Below are 16975 nucleotides of genomic sequence, written 5' to 3'. Positions count from 1 at the left end.
CGTGTATCTCATACATCAGGAGCCATCAGCCCCTATTATACTCCTGCTCTCCTCCTCACATCATGTCACTGTGTGTTACCAGCCCAGAGATCTGACCAGTCTCCTCCCCAGACTCTCTGGTATATCTCATATATCAGCAGCCATCAGCCCCTATTATTCTCCTGCTCTCCCCTCATATTCAGAATTCTGCACATTGCCTGCTGATTACCTGTCCCCTGGCACTTGGATGACGTCCTTCTCTCTCTAAGTAATCCGGGCTGTCTGGCATTAGGGGCATAGAGAGAAGTGAGGGTGACATATTTATAATGAATTTTTCCAACTAGAATCCAATATCTACCATTGCAATCCACCCACTCTCTGTCCAGGTGAAAGGGGCAGGATCTATTAGAAAGGATGGCTACACCACAGGAGATAGAGCATGCTGGGTAGTTATTGGTAAACTGAGGGGGAGAGTGCAATGGAACATGTGATTCCTGAATGGCTACCACCGCCACCTTCTGGTCAGCGAAATATGTTAATGCAAGACGTCTCTTACGGGGAGAATGAGGACCTTTTACATTAAGACTTAAAACTTCACCATGATAGAGAGAGATCAGATCATGGTATGAAACATCTAGGATCATCTGTGTAAAGTCCAATAGAGTCTGTAGGGCGTGTGCATACTTCAAATCTATCAAATCACAGAAAAAATAAAATAGGGAGCAAAAATGGGAGATAAACAGAAATTGTGTCCATAAAGGAGCTAGAGATTCCGTCACTGGGGTACCGTGACAGAAAGGTAGAAAAAGGTGGCGGTCGTGCCTAAAAGGGAAACCCACCGACTACCCCAAGTAGCCATACGAGAGGGCAAAATCTAGTCATCATAGTAACAATTGTACAAAGAAATATCAAATCTCAATGTAACCAATGTGTCCAAAGGAGGTAAAGTCCAAGAACATGGCCTGATATCCAATGTAGGTTCTACCAACACCGTTATAAGGGCAACAGGATGTTAGACGAATCAGTCATGCTTTACCTGAACACCCAAACATTCTAGAAAGGTACTATGAAATGTAATGGTGGAAACAATGTCGGACCATATACCATATAGCAATTATATAGCACAGGAAATAAAGATAAAAAGATACATTTTATACCCATAACAAGAGCAAGTAAATCTGTCCTAAAAATAGATCCATGCCCAGTAACTTAGTCCAAGTTGGCACATGTTACAGTAGGAAACAGACTCTGAGTGTTTCTACCAGTCTTACTCCTTTAGCATATTACTTCGAGACGGAAGACAACTCCTCTGGGATTGGTTTAGGTAAAGTGTCATGAAAGACTGTCTACAGGAATGTCCCACTTTTTCAGAATAGCAGGGCCATCCTCGGGGCAAGGTATCACTGTGAAGGCGCCGTTTCACATTACAATAAGGTTAGTAGGAAAGCCCCATTTGTATTGCACATTTCCTTGGGTGGAATAGACGCCTTTGGGCCAGCGTCGCAGGAGAAATATCTGGAAATATCTGCAGAATATCCAGGCACTCAGCTGTGGATGAGGAAGACGAAACAGCCTGTAGAATGCGTTCTTTAATATGGGAAAAAGTGGACCCTGAGCAGAGTGTCCCTTGGTGCTTGGATAGGGGCCTGTTTGGTCTTTGGGAGTTTATGGATCCTATCAATAAGAAGGTCCGCGGCAGAAGCCTTCGGCGAAAGTTTCTGAAAAGAGGACCGTGGCATAATCATAAAGCTCAGCATTTGTAACAGAATCCGTAACGTCCATTATTCAGATATTATTTTTCCGAGACCTGTCTTCTAAATCAATGACTATCACAAATAGAGACCGGGTCTTCCTGAAGGTTGTCATGTGCTGAAATCAGATCATTGTGAGACACAACAATCTCTTTCATCTTAGTCTGTACGAGTGCCAATCTCACTGATATCGGACCTCAAAGCTTGAATATTAAGTTCTGAGGTTAGTTCAGTCCTTAAATGCAGATAATATAGAATGTATAGAGCGTAGAGTAACAGGACCATCTAGAGTGTCTTAAGACATCTTCAGCCATTACAGCTGGGCTGTGCGTCTGACAAGAAGAAGCAGATGATGTTGTAGCGGTCTCAGAAGGACCACCTGAATTCGAGGTACCAAAGAGATGAACAGGTGGGGCCAATTTGGTAACCTTTTAACCTTTTTTGGAGGCATGGTAAGCTGGCTACAAAGAGATGGACCTCTCAGAGATAGGAAAATACAAACAATCTGTAAATAAAAGGAGCAGTAGTACGCTGTCAGGAGGTTACATCAAGATGACTCAGTTCAAAATGACATTCTTAGTCGGGGTGACGGGGGTATCTGAGCCAAAATTTCAAGTAAACATGATGTAATGCAACTCAACACAGTAATGACCAAGAAATTCCACTAGAGGTCAGCGTGATCACAGATGTGAAGTACTCAGCAACGAGAGACACAAAGGGCAAAATATATTCAGTGAATAAATCCACAAAATAATTTACTGTGAGGTTGTAATCAGAGTGTACTCAGACGATACTTGATACTGGGCTCTGCATGTAGACTGAGAGGAAGTAGATGATAGTGGTACCATATGAATAGAAGGTAGTTTCACCTCCAGGCAAATGCTTCAATTTAGTGTAGTGACCCCGGTCCAGCCGTCAAGACACTTATTTAGCAGCTTATATCAATTTTACACCTTATTGAAGGCAGAAGGCAAAGCATGTGATGGCCGGGAACCAGGATGCAAAATGGCAGCCACCTCACTTTCCAATATCAACCATGTGCTCCGGTGACTGTGGGCATCCCGTTCTGTCCCCAGCAGTAGCGGGAGTTGCGCACCTGTGTGAGCGGGAGGGTAAGTGCCTCCCGCCTGAGCCAAAGGGGCTTCCAAGTCAGGTGTCCAGAGCGTGCAGGAAAGACTGGGAGCACTAAGCCCCAGAATACAGCCCGTGGCTTAAGCTGCGTCACTAGGCTGTGGCAATGAACAGTGCCTGGAGTGAGCGGAGCAAGCAACTTTAGGGCAGGAGGAGTGGGGGACTTATTAGATTGGGTCTTGGTCCCAGTGGCAGTTGAGAGCTATCAGATAGGGTAGATAAGAAGCCACTTAGTGAGGAAAGCTCCAGAAAGCACATCTGGATGGACTCAGGCCCCTCTTATTTATTATTTTATATACTCACAGGGGTGGCGGGTGTGGTACATCCCTGCAAAGGCAGATCCAATCTCTTTCTCATCAGACTCTGCTGTCTTCCCTGCACTCTCACTCAGATGTTCACTGCTGCCAGTAGCACACGTATGAGAAGCAGAAGTATGGCGGCAGCTGTATAGATTCTGACATGTAATTCTCTGTATCATACTTACTGTACACACATCATCCTTATTACTATTGAGAATATAGAGGTAAAACACTGATGATGGGGGTGTAAGAGTGCATTATAACCTAGCAGATGATGATTGCAGTGTATTATATGGTGTATTGCATATAAAGTACCTTGTTTCACACCTGCTCTGCTGTAGCAATATTCCTTATATAAGGGTGAGTAACACATGTACAGGCTTACCAGCATATGAGCACACACATAAAGGAATGCTACCTTACCAATGCTTCCAGGAGTAACGTTAGGAGACATTTCTCTGATCCATCAGCTCATATGACTGATGTTATCTAGAATGTCCAATTCATATGATATGTTCCCCATCCATTGTTTTACATTGGTGCTGACATAGGACTTGGTGAGTGACTACATCTCCATTTATACTTCATGGTTAGTTACCAGTACAAGAGAGAGATATATCTAAGTCTTATTATAATATTACATTTGTTATTGTGAGTGTTCTCAGGAGGATGGACACAATGATAGTCTGAGACACAATATTGTAAAGCCTTCATTAAAAGTTATGTTTTATTATACACACACATTTACAATTAAGTATCCCAGAGAGTCGTCTTCTCCTATTGTTTACAAGATTAATATTGTTACAGAAAATGTCACATTTCCATAATGTATTTTATTTCCAGCAGATGGACACACAAGCAGGAATATCTCAGAAGGACATCTAATGTTATCCCCGGATTGTGACATAAAAGATAATGACAGTAGACAGGATTCTCCAGGAGATAACCCCATTACCCCAATTATACATCCAGCTCTATCAGCTGATCCCTCTGATCCTGGGAAATGTTCTCCTGATCACTCTGATATTGGTGCATCTGTTACAGCTCTGACAGTAGATACAGTGTTTCCGTGTTCTATAGATGCCAAATGTTTTACACAGAACACAAAGCCTGTTAACCCACAGACAGGTAAGGTAGGTGAAAGGCCACTGATATGTTCTGAGTGTGGGAAATGTTTTACGCACAAATCACATTTTGTTATACATCAGAGAAATCACACAGGTGAGAAGCCATTTTCTTGCTCTGAGTGTGGGAAATGTTTTGCACGGAAATCAGATCTTGTTACACATCAGAGAAGTCACACAGGTGAGAAGCCATTTTCTTGCTCTGAGTGTGGGATATGTTTTGCACGACAATCACTTCTTGTTATACATCACATAAGTCACACAGGTGAGAAGCCATTTTCTTGCTCTGAGTGTGGGATATGTTTTACCCGGAAATCCCAACTTGTTACACATCAGCGAAGTCACACAGGTGAGAAGACATTTCCATGTTCTGAGTGTGGGAAATGTTTTGCACAGAAATCAGATCTTCTTAGACATCAGAGAAGTCACACAGGTGAGAAGCCATTTCCATGTTCTAAGTGTGGGAAATGTTTTGCACGGCAATCAATTCTTGTTATACATCACAGAAGTCACACAGGTGAGAAGCCATTTTCTTGCTCTGAGTGTGGGAAATGTTTTGCACACAAATCGTATCTTGTTATACATCAGAGAAGTCACACAGGTGAGAAGCCATTTTCTTGCTCTGAGTGTGGGAAATGTTTTGCACGGAAATCACATCTTGTTATACATCAGAGAAGTCACACAGGTGAGAAGCCATTTCCATGTTCTGAGTGTGGGAAATGTTTTGCACACAAATCAGATCTTCTTAGACATCAGAGAAATCACACAGGTGTGAATCCATTTTCATGTTCTAAGTGTGGGAAATGTTTTGCCCGGAAATCACAACTTGTTACACATCAGCGAAGTCACACAGGTGAGAAGACATTTTCTTGCTCTGAGTGTGGGAAATGTTCTACGCACAAATCACATTTTGTTAGCAGTAGTGGGGGAGACAGGACGATGGCAGTAGTGGGGGAGAGTCAGGCAGAATTGCAGTAGTGGGGGGAGAGAGGGTGGTGGCAGTAGTTTAAGGAGAGTTGTGGCAGTAGTGGGGGTGACAGGGTGGGTAGCAGTAGTGGGGGGGACAGGGTTGGTAGTAGTGGGGGAGACAAGGCGGGAAGCAGTAGTGAAGGAGACAGGGCGGTGGCAGTAGTGGGGGGGAGACAAGGTGGGTAGTAGTAGTGGGGGAGTTAGGGCGGTGGCAATAGTGGAGGAAGACCGGATGGGTAGAAGTAGTGGGGGAAACGGTGGTGGGAGTAGTGGGGTGAGGCAGGGCGAGTGGCAGTAGTGGGGGAGACAGGGCGGTGGCAGTGGGTGTAGACAGGGCAGTGACGGTAGTGTGGGGGGAGACATGGTGACAGTAGTGGGGGGAGACAGGGTGGGTGGCAATAGTGGGGGTGGCAGGGTGGGGATAGACATGGCGGTGGCAGTTGAGGGGGTTGACAGGGTGGGTGGCAGTAGTGGGTGTAGACAAAGCGGTGGCAGTAGTGGGGGAGATATGGTGGTGGCAGTAGTGGGGGGAGACAGGGTGGTGGCAGTAGTGGGGGAAGACAGGGCGGGTAGCAGTAGTGGGGGGATGACAGGGCGGGTGGCAGTAGTGAGGGGGAGACAGGGTGGGTGGCAGTAGTGGGGGGGAGACAGGGTGGGTGGCAGTAGTGGGGGGGAGACAGGGTGGTGGCAGTGGGTGTAGACAGGGCAGTGGCGGTAGTGTGGGGGGAGACATGGTGACAGTAGTGGGGGGGACAGGGTGGGTGGCAATAGTGGGGGGGGGACAGGGTGGGGATAGACATGGCGGTGGCAGTTGAGGGGGTTGACAGGGTGGGTGGCAGTAGTGGGTGTAGACAAAGCGGTGGCAGTAGTGGGGGAGATATGGCAGTGGCAATAGTGGGGGGGGAGATAGGGCGGGTGGCAGTAGTGGGGGGATGACAGGGCGGGTGGCAGTAGTGAGGGGGAGACAGGGTGGGTGGCAGTAGTGGGAGGAGACAGGGCGGGTGGCAGTAGTGGGGGGAAGACAGGGTGGGTGGCAGTAGTGGGGGGGGAGACAGGACGGTGGCAGCAGTGGGGGGAGATAGGGTGGGTGGCAGTAGTGCAGTACCAGGGGCTGCTGAAGGCAGTAAAGAGGTGTATGGGTTCCGTACAGAGTTAGTTGATAATAAAACTTAATGATGATTATGCTTCCTTATTTCTAATGAATCCCTTGTATGTGTTACTGTTATTTGCTGTCAGCCTTTATGTGTGTTCTGTGTAATAATCCTGAAAGTAGTGCTGCTACCGATCTCATATCATTTGTAGTAACTTGGAAAAGATGAGATATGAGGTGCACTCTGGAAGCTTATAGGGGGTAATCAGAGATGATCGCAGATGTGACATCACGCAGCCCCCCGGAAAATGGTCCCGGCCCGCCCACGTTCGCCCCTCATGGATGCAACTGCAATGCAAAAGTGGTCGATCTAATGACCCATACCCCATCAAATGAATTCACAAATCTTATATTTCAGTAATATGTACTTTCAGTCATTGTTGCACATTACTGATTATGCTTTTCCATCTGAGGACCTGATTCAGAGACGGCTGCTAATGTTACAGCCGCAGGGCCGTAACTAGCAGTGTGCTTTGTACACAGTGCACTTCATCGGGGGTGGCACCATCCGGCGCTTTAGTGATCAGCAATTGCCCTGCACTCGAGCTCCAGGCACATTGTCACATTGGCAGCACACTAGCATAGGATGCGAGCCGCTGTGGTCTGTGCTGCTAGGTAGAAGTGGCAGTGGCCGGAGTAGAGGCGCCTGTGTGTGTGCTGCTAGGTAGAAGTGGCAGTGGCCGGAGGAGAGGCGCCTGTGTGTGTGCTGCTAGGTAGAAGTGACAATGGCCGGAGGAGAGGCGCTTGTGTGTGTGCTGTTAGGTAGAAGTAACAGTGGCCGGAGGAGAGGCGCCTGTGTGTGTGCTGCTAGGTAGAAGTGGCAGTGGCTGGAGGAGAGGCACCTGTGTGTGTGCTGCTAGGTAGAAGTAACAGTGGCCGGAGGAGAGGCGCCTGTGTGTGTGCTGCTAGGTAGAAGTGGCAGTGGCTGGAGGAGAGGCACCTGTGTGTGTGCTGTTAGGTAGGAGCAGTGGCTGGAGGAGAGGCGCCTGTGTTTGTGCTGCTAGGTAGGATAAGTGACAGGAGGAGAGGCACCTGTGCGTGTGCTGCTAGGTAGAAGTGACAGTGGCTGGAGGAGAGGCGCCTGTGTGTGTGCTGCTAGGTAGGAGAAGTGGCAGTGACCGGAAGAGAGGCGCCTGTGTGTGTGTTGCTAGGTAGGAGCAGTGGCCGGAGGAGAGGCGCCTGTGTGTGTGCTGCTAGGTAGGAGCAGTGGCCGGAGGAGAGGCACTGCGGTGTATGCTGCTAGGTAGGAGAAGTGGCAGTGGCCGGAGGAGAGGCGCTGTGGTGTGTGCTGCAAGGTAGAAGTGGCAGTGGCTGGAGGAGAGGCACCTGTGTGTGTGCTGCTAGTTAGGAGAAGTGGCAGTGGCCGGAGGAGAGGCGCCTGTGTTTGTGCTGCTAGGTAGGATAAGTGGCAGGAGGAGAGGCACCTGTGCGTGTGCTGCTAGGTAGAAGTGGCAGTGGCTGGAGTAGAGGCGCCTGTGTGTGTGCTGCTAGGTAGAAGTGACAGTGGCTGGAGGAGAGGCGCCTGTGTGTGTGCTGCTAGGTAGGAGAAGTGGCAGTGGCCGGAGGAGAGGCGCCTGTGTGTGTGCTGCTAGGTAGAAGTGGCAGTGGCCGGAGGACAGGCACTGCGGTGTGTTCTGCTAGGTAGAAGTGGCAATGGTCAGAGGAGAGGCGCCTGTGTATGTGCTGCTAGGTAGGAGAAGTGGTGGTGGCAGGAGGAGAGGCGCTGCGGTGTGTGCTGTTAGGTAGAAGTGGCAGTGGCTGGAGGAGAGGCGCCTGTGTGTGTGCTGCTAGGTAGGAGAAGTGGTGGCAGGAGGAGAGGCGCTGCGGTGTGTGCTGCTAGGTAGAAGTGGCAGTGGCTGGAGGAGAGGTGCCTGTGTGTGTGCTGCTAGGCAGAAGTGGCAATGGCCGGATGAGAGGTGCCTGTATGTGTGTGCTGCTAGGTAGAAGTGGCAGTGGCCAGAGGAGAGGCACCTGTGTGTGTGCTACTAGGTAGGAGAGGTGGCGGTGACCGGAGGAGAGGCGCCTGTGTGTGCTGCTAAATAGAAGTGGCAGTGGCCGGAGGAGAGGCACCTGTGTGCTGCTAGGTAGGAGCAGTGGCCGGAGGAGAGGCGCCTGTGTGTGTGCTGCTAAATAGAAGTGGCAGTGGCCGGAGGAGAGGCACCTGTGTGTGCTACTAGGTAGAAGAAGTGGCAGTGGCCAGAGGAGAGGTGCCTGTGTGTGCTGCTAGGTAGGAGAAGTGGCAGTGGCCGGAGGACAGGCACCCGTGTGTGCTACTAGGTAGAAGAAGTGGCAGTGGCCAGAGGAGAGGTGCCTGTGTGTGTGCTGCTAGGTAGGAGAAGTGGCAGTGGCCGGAGGAGAGGCGCCTGTGTGTGTAAATTCCGGGCACAGTGTCATATAGTAAATGTGTGTAGCGCTGAGTGTGTATTATATACTGTGTCTCAGCGCCATAACTAGGTGTGTGCCAGCGGTGCCTGTACTGGGGACGCAGTACCACTGTCCACACGCGCTGCAATGTGTGTCCGCAGGGCACAGCCGGTCAGCACTGTACGGTGGGCACAGTCTGCTCCTTTTCCTGTTCCTTCCCGCGGAGATTACAGTGAGCTGCGGGCAGCAATGCTCGATCCCACCCCAGCAGCCGACCCTCATCACCGCCTTCCCCTCACGGAGGTTACAGTGAGCCACGGCATGGGCAGCAATGCCTGATCCCACCACCCTCCCTTACCATGCAGCCTGAGCAACCCGGAGTTTACAGTTCAGCCTGACAGGGTATGCGACTGCTATTGGGCCTGGGCTGTTTCCAGGTCCCACCGCTCCCCTGCACCAAGACACCTGTAGTGTCTTCCAGCGCCGGACTATAATTCCCACCAGCTCTCCCCGGAGCTAACTGCAGCGTGCTGTACAGTGCATGCTGCCTGAGCCCGGAATCTCAGATTTCCTTCCGCTGCAGATGACCTGTTCCTTCCCCGCCACCTGCTCAGGACCTAGGTTAGTGTAAAAGGGGCTCTATCTGCCGTAATGTGTAAAAATGGGACTCTTACCTGCTGTAATGTGTAAAAAGGGGTACTCTACCTGCCGTAATGTGTAAAAGGGGACTCTACCTGCCATAATGTGTAAAAGGGGACACTACCTGCTGTAATGTGACAGGCAGAGTACCCCTTTTAACACATTACAGCAGGCAGAGTCCCCTGCTGTAATGTGTTAAAAGGGGACTCTACCTGACAAAGGGGTCTATTCACGAAGCAGTGAAAACAGTGGAGAAGTGAGCTAGTGGAGAAGTTGCCCATGGCAACCAATCAGCTGCTCTGTATGATTTTATAGTTTGCAAATCATAAATGTTACTTCAAAACGGATTGGTTCTTCTCCACTTGCTCATTTCTCTACAGTTTTCACTGCTTCATGAATAGACCCCATAATGTGTAAAAGGTGACTCTGCTTGCCGTAATGTTTAAAAGGGGACTCTACCTGCCGTAATGTGTAAAAAGGGGAATTTGCCTGCTGTAATGTGTAAAAAGGAGACTCTGCCTGGTGTAATGTGTAGTAATGGGACTCTACCTGCCGTAATGTGTAAAAGGTGACTCCGCCTGCAGTAATGTGTAAAAGGGAGCTCTGCCTGCCGTACTGTGTAAAAGGAAGCTCTGCCTGCCGTAATGTTTAAAAGGGGACTCTACCTACCATAATGTGTAAAAGGTGGCTCTACCTGGAGTAATATGTAGAATGGGGTTCTGCATGGGGTAATTTGTGACAGGGGCTCTACCTGTCATAATGTGTAAAAGGGGTTCTACCTGGTGTAATGTAAGTGGTGCAGCGTAAGTTGAATAATGGAGACTATTGTGCAGCGTAATATAAATTGGTATTATTTTTGTGGCCACTCCCCTTCCCCATGAAGCCACAACCCTATATTTTGAAGCACGCCTACAGCGCGCACTGCCCCTATTTTACATATAAGGGGGGGGGGGGGCACTGATGCTATTACTTGCACATAGCACTAAAATGTCTAGTTACGGCAGTGATGGATATATATCATATTGTTACATTTCTGGATGCACAGTAACTTGTTATTAACCCATTGACAGTATTATATCAGTACCATATCTTGCTGTCACAGTACTGGTGTTCTGTGGGTCCGCCTGTAACACCGCACTTAGTGACTATATTCAGCCTAATACACCTTTTCCCAATATTATAGGTAAATATATAGTAGCTTAATTAGCCACGTCTGTACTGCAGCCATTAGCCTCACTCTCCCGCCAGTCGGTCCACATGCGGCTGCTCCGGGTAGGACCGCTCTGCACAACTGTATGTTACTAGGCGCTCTCACTGCCTCAGCCGCTCCGGGACACGCTGCTGAATGCGGATGGCTGTTAACCAGGCACTCTCACCACACCAACCTTAGTGCAGCGACGTGTCACTCAGCACAGTATACTATAACACAGGGGCAGCCAACCCTGGTCCTCCAGAGCTACCAACAGTTAACATTTTCCAGGGCTCCTCACAGAATCACATGTTCAGTAATTATCTGCAGCCGTGGATCTTTTAAAATATGTCAGTGAGTAATGACTGCACCTGTGCACCTGCTGGGTGAGCTGGAAAATGTGAACGGTTAGTGGCTCTCGAGGACCAGTGTTGGCTACCACTACTATAACATTATAATCACATAAGCACTTTAGGATATTAAAAAGCAGTGGTATGGTAGCACGTAGCAGTCTCTGAAATGCCAACGTACGTTTCACATGCGGCTGCTTCATCAGGGCATCAACCAGTTGACAGATTTATATACCCCTCCCTTCAATTCTATTGGTTGCATTAATTTCAAATAAAATAATCACTTAACATTATAAACCTGTTTTTTCTAGAGGAACTGATTTCTTATACATTTATATAAATTCACCCCTATGAATCTTTGTTATGTTTAATCTGTGGAATGCGTAGTGCTGGTGGTTTGACATGCATGCGTCACTTCCCGGAAGTGCATCAGCAATGTCTGTGGAGTGCGGCTGTGAGAGCTTCTGGTTGGCATTTGGACATCATGGGCGCCGCTCGTTCTGGAGACAGAGTGGCGCGTTTGTGTACATTGCGCTGCTCCACATTTATTTGTGGATTAAAAATGTTCTTTTATGGATGCATTCATTTTTGGCAGAAGTGTGAGACAACAACGTCCGGTATACTTCCGGCTTCCGGTATAAGATTGTGTTTATTGTAAGATAAATATAACGATTTCCATTATTACAATTTGTGCAATTAATGATAGAACATCTGTATCTTTTGTTTATCATTCTCACAATTTTGGAATATTATATAATGATTATCAATCATGATGTCATTTACTGTATTTCCTGATTGGCCAGATCTCATTTAAATAGCAGGGTTTTTCACAGTTCCCACATGTCTTGACAAAGGCTCCTGAGAGCCGAAACGCATTGACAGAACTGGGCACTGTGATTTTGGATTTTATGATCAGCAACTTAAGGTAATACTCCACTCTTTACCTGTTTGGGGGTCCAGACTACCCCTTCCATGGTCATTTGTTGGCCTATTCTCGCTGGTTCCTGATTTTGTATTTTGGAATTTTGATTGTATATATTTGGATGTCAATTCACCCCAACTATGGGCTTTTTGTAACTAATAAACTTTTTTATCAAAGACTATATGAATTGGTGCATACCATTTTTATAAATTTTTGGATGATTGTCCGAGCCACTGGACATTTGTGGTTTTGTTAATTGGAAGTATATGAGAGAAACCATCTTGGACAGTGGGAAAAGAAACCCAGATAGGAGTACTACCATTGTTTGACCCGTGAATGTGGTACGCATTTTGAGTGTGAAAACATTTGTAAAGAAACCTTTCTATGCACATATCTCCTTTTCTTTTTCATCCACTAGGGGTCACTGGAGTACTCTTGGGATATGGATGGCTTTAGCAGAACAAGGCACTGAATATTTAAATTTAGTAACTCTCCTCCCCTCCATATTCCCAGAGTACCTCAGTGTTTTTTCTGTGCTCACAGCAGCGATAAGTACTATTTTAACCATGCTTCCTGTTCACTCCTGTTTCTCTTTCAGTTTTGGAAGATCCTGTCCTACAACACTACCCCACTGGATGGCGCAGGGGTGTTAGTGGGAATTTTGGATCAAGTTTCATATAGTACTGGCCACGTGCACTGCACTTGGGCCATATATGTATATATACACACACCTTAGTAACAATTTTACTGAGTCATGCAAGTTGTCTGTCTTTGTCAATTGTATTGTCTGTCTACATAATGAGTAAGGCACCAGCAAAAACAAAAAAGCAGTTTCACTGCAATGTCTGTAAGAGTGTGTTACCGGATAGTTCTACCACATGCACAGTATGTTTTGTGAATTCAGCTACAAATACAATTTCCACTCCGGTTTCAAATCCGGTTTCATCCCCGGATCCTCAATGGCCAATACTAGCAGATGTACTGGCTGGGTTGCAATCAGAATTGGCCGCCGCTCCACACGAGCGGGAAGCGGCAAGATCAGAGTCTCGGGTGAGACCGCCAGACCTACCGGAGGAGTCTCAGCCTTTGCAAAGGTCCAAGTCCACTTTGGATAGAAGGGATAAATTTAATTTGTCTTATGATTTACCAGTTTCTGCTATGTTGCATTCTGACGGTTCTATGCCAGACCTCACTGCGCAAGAGGAGGGTGAGGATGGCGAATTAGACCAGCAGTCAGATAGTGAAGATTTTGACAGCCCAAGCATTGATAATCTCATCAGGGTGGTGCGTCAGTCTCTGAAGTTTACAGAGACTGAGGAGCCTCTCACAAATGATGAGATGGTCTTTACTAAACGACACAAATCTCCAATGTGTTTTCCTGTTTTGGAATCTCTCAATAAGATGTTAGTAGAAACACTGAAGAATCCAGATAAACGTTTTTTTATACCTCGCCGATTTAAGTCTAGTTGCCCGTTTCCAGTGTCTGTGACATCTACATGGGAGAATCCGCCAATTCGTCTGTGTCAAAACTTACTAAAAAATTAACCATTCCAGTACCAACTGCTACTACGCTTAAAGACCCTTCAGACTGTAAAATAGAAGCTATGCTAAAATCCATGTATATAGCAGCAGGAGTGTTGCTTAGATCTGGGTTGGTTGGCATTTGGGTAACTAAGGCGCTAATTGGATGGATAACAAAACTCAAGTCTGGCCTACATGACGATCACCTTATACTTCTCGCTGATCAAATCTGTGAAACTGCTGAGTATCTATGTACAGCTTTTACTGACGTCTGTCAGCTCACTTCTCGCCTTTAATCGTTGCTAGTTATGGCACGACGAGCACTTTGGCTGCGTTCTTGGCAAGCGGAGGCAGAGTTTAAGAGAGGTATAGAGGCATTACCTTACGGTGGCGAGAAGTTGTTTGGTCCTGAATTGGACAAATGGATTTCTGAGGCCACGGGAGGGAAGTCTGTTTTCCTACCATTGCCTCCAACGGTACCTAGATGAAAATACTCTGGGACGGCGTTCAAATCCTTTAGACCTCAGCCATTTCGAGGCCGTGGTAGGGGAACAGCCACGCCTGGTAGACGAGGTCGAGGACATGGTTTTCAACAAACTACCACCAGTCATCAGGACACTAAGGTCACTGACAAGCCAGTGGCATGACAGGCTCCCAGCCCATCTCGGATCTCCAGTTGTGGGGGCACGCCTTCAGACGTTCCATTTGGCATGGTTCCAGACATCCACAGATGGGTGGATCCGCAATTTATAAGGTTACAAGATAGAGTTCGACTGTCTCCCGCCACGGCGGTTTTTCAAGACAGGACTGCCTGTATCGGACGACAAGAGGGCGGTTCTGCATATTACCATTCAGTCTCTGTTGGATTCAGCAGTTTTGATTCCGGTCCCTGTACACCAACAAGGTCAGGGTTATTATTCCAGTCTGTTTGTGGTACCAAAGCCGGATGGCTCGGTCAGGCCGATATTGAACTTAAGGGGCTCAATCAGTATGTCACTTACTATAGATTCAAGATGGAATCCCTGCGGTCAGTAATTGCAGGTTTAGAGCCACAGGAATTCATGATTGCGCTAGATCTCAAGGATGCGTACTTACACATTCTGATTTGGCCACCTCATCAGAGGTTCTTGCGTTTTGCGATACGGCAAAACCATTACCAGTTTCAGGCTCTACCATTTGGCCTCTCGTCAGCGCCTCGGGTATTCACCAAAGTGATGTCAGATCCCTGGAAGTGATAATAGTTCCATACTTGGACGGTCTGCTCATCAAAGCTCCGTCTCAACAGATGCTCCTCCAACATGCTTTGCTAACATACAATGTGCTAGTTCAGCATGGTTGGATTGTCAACTTCAAGAAATCACATCTGATTCCGTCTCAACGACTTCAATTCCTAGGAATGATTCTCGATACGGTAGATCAAAGAATTTTCCTACCAGAACAGAAAGTACAGAGTATTCGTCATCTGGTACAATTAGTGCTCAAGCCACGCACAGTTTCGGTACATTTGTGCATTCGACTGTTAGGCAAAATGGTGGCGGCTTTCGAAGCACTTGAGTTCGGAAGATTTCACACACGTCCTTTTCAACTGGATGTGCTCGTACAGTGGTCGGGCTCGCATCTGCAGATTCACCAGAGGGTGAGGTTGTCTCCACAAGCCCGAGTATCTCTACTCTGGTGGCTAAAAGTACACAATCTAACCGCAGGGAAACTGTTCGGCATCTGGAATTGGATAATTCTAACGACGGACGCGAGTCTCAGAGGTTTGGGAGCTGTGGTTCAAAATTGTCAGCTCCAGGGTCTCTGGGCGGATCACGAAAGATTGCTGTCTATAAATGTCCTGGAACTCCGGGCAATTTACAATGCGCTACGTTAAGCAGTGCACATGCTCCGGTCTCAGACTGTCCAGGTGCAGTCAGACAACGCGATGGCGGTCGCGTACATCAACAAACAAGGAGGAACGAGAAGTAGCTCGAATCCTCAATTGGGCCGAGCATCACCAAGTGATATTGTCGGCAGTGTTCATTCCGGGAGTGGACAACTGGGAGGCAGATTATCTCAGCCGCCGGGATTTTCATCCAGGAGAATGGGCATTAAATACAGAAGTGTTTCACATGTTGGTCTAGAGGTGGGATTAGCCACAAGTGGATACGCCCCAGTATGTGTCCAGAACGCGAGATCCAAAGGCAGTGGCTGTGGATGCTCTCACAATCGCGTGGCCGTACAGCCTTGTGTATCTGTTTCCACTGCTCCCTCTGTTGCTAAAACGGATCAAACATGAGTCCGCCACGGTCATACTAGTGGCACCTCATTGGCCTCGGAGAGCTTGGTTCTCGGATCTCCGCGGGCTACTCACAGATGATCCTTGGCCGCTCCCGCTATGTATGAACCTGTTTCAACAGGGTCCGTTCCTTTACCCCGATTTAGCGCGGTTGCGTTTGACGGGGTGGCTGTTGAGACTGCGCTCTTAAGAAGAGAGGGCATTCCAGAATCGGTTATACCAACCATGTTACGTGCTAGTTACGGCAGCTCATTATTACAGAATTTGGCGTGCCTATATAGGTTGGTGTGAAGCTCGGAAGTTTCCGACATCATCTTTCAAGTTATCCCGTCTTTTGCTATTTCTACAGACGGGGTTAGATGGAAGACTGCGTTTATCTACACTAAAGGTGCAGGTCTTTGCTTTGTCAATTTACTTTCAAAGACGTTTGGCTCTATTGCCGTCTGTACACACCTTTTTGCAAGGTGTCCTCAGAGTACAGCCTCCATTCATTCCACCTACAGCGCCATGGGACTTAAATCTGGTTTTAGATTTTTTACAGTCTTCATATTTTGAACCCTTACAACAAGTGGATATTAAGTTTCTCACTTGGAAAACAATTTTTCTCCTAGCCTTAGCTTCGGCAAGGCGTGTTTCAGATTTGGGTGCCTTGTCATGCAAGCCACCTGATAATGTCAAATATTACCTTTAAACGTAAGCTATATACTTATTACGGACTAAGTACGCAATTGGCGCAGTGAGTACCGTAAGGGTACGCACTTAGCGTAGCAGACGCTAGGTCGTGGGCGCGACGCACGAGCGACACGTACGCTTACGGACTCACGCTTCGTATCGAGCACGCTATAGGCGGCCCGAGTACCGTAATGCTACGCTAATGGCGTAGCGGACGCTGCACAGTGAGAGTGAGACACGAGTGGCGCAGACGCTCACAGAATGACACACAGTAAACCATATTAATAACACACAAAAAGGATATGCTTATACTGTAAGCCTTAGTACTGTAATACTACAATGATGTAACGCTTATTAACCTTGATAATATGAAAGCGGTTTGAGAGATTGAGACGCTCAGAAAACCCTTTGTAGTAACTAGTGAATACGCAAGACCTTGTTTGGATTTAAAAACCACTCCGGTTCTAACACCTTTGTGGATGCTTTAGAGTAAAAAGGGAAAAAACAGTACAGGTTATACACTACAGACTAACATAGAAATCTAAACAGAAATAACAAAGAATAATATAAACAAAAGCAAAGCGATCGCAAACACAAGCAAACAGAATGAGAACAGATGGCAAACACAAAGGATAAC

At 47.5% G+C, this 16975-nt stretch overlaps 2 protein-coding genes across 2 annotated transcripts in view; one reads left to right on the top strand and one right to left on the bottom strand.

The window, feature by feature from the left end:
* The window catches only part of LOC134984505 (zinc finger protein 260-like), a 123020-nt gene extending 117708 nt beyond the window's left edge, over positions 1-5312 (top strand). The window contains exons 2-3 of the mRNA XM_063950075.1: positions 4298-4465; positions 4886-5312. Of these exons, the coding sequence (XP_063806145.1) occupies positions 4298-4465; positions 4886-5262 (545 nt within the window). The 3' untranslated portion in view covers positions 5263-5312. The remainder of the gene's footprint in view (positions 1-4297; positions 4466-4885) is intronic.
* LOC134984503 (zinc finger protein 585A-like) overlaps positions 1-16975 on the bottom strand; it is a 593603-nt gene that overhangs the window by 280323 nt on the left and 296305 nt on the right. The gene's annotated exons all lie outside the window — the stretch shown is intronic.

The sequence above is a fragment of the Pseudophryne corroboree genome (genome assembly GCF_028390025.1).
Source record: "Pseudophryne corroboree isolate aPseCor3 chromosome 3 unlocalized genomic scaffold, aPseCor3.hap2 SUPER_3_unloc_6, whole genome shotgun sequence".
In the NCBI taxonomy this organism is placed as follows: domain Eukaryota; kingdom Metazoa; phylum Chordata; class Amphibia; order Anura; family Myobatrachidae; genus Pseudophryne; species Pseudophryne corroboree.
The sequence above is the reverse complement of the archived record's forward strand: the minus strand, read 5'-3'. Positions and strand labels throughout refer to the sequence as shown.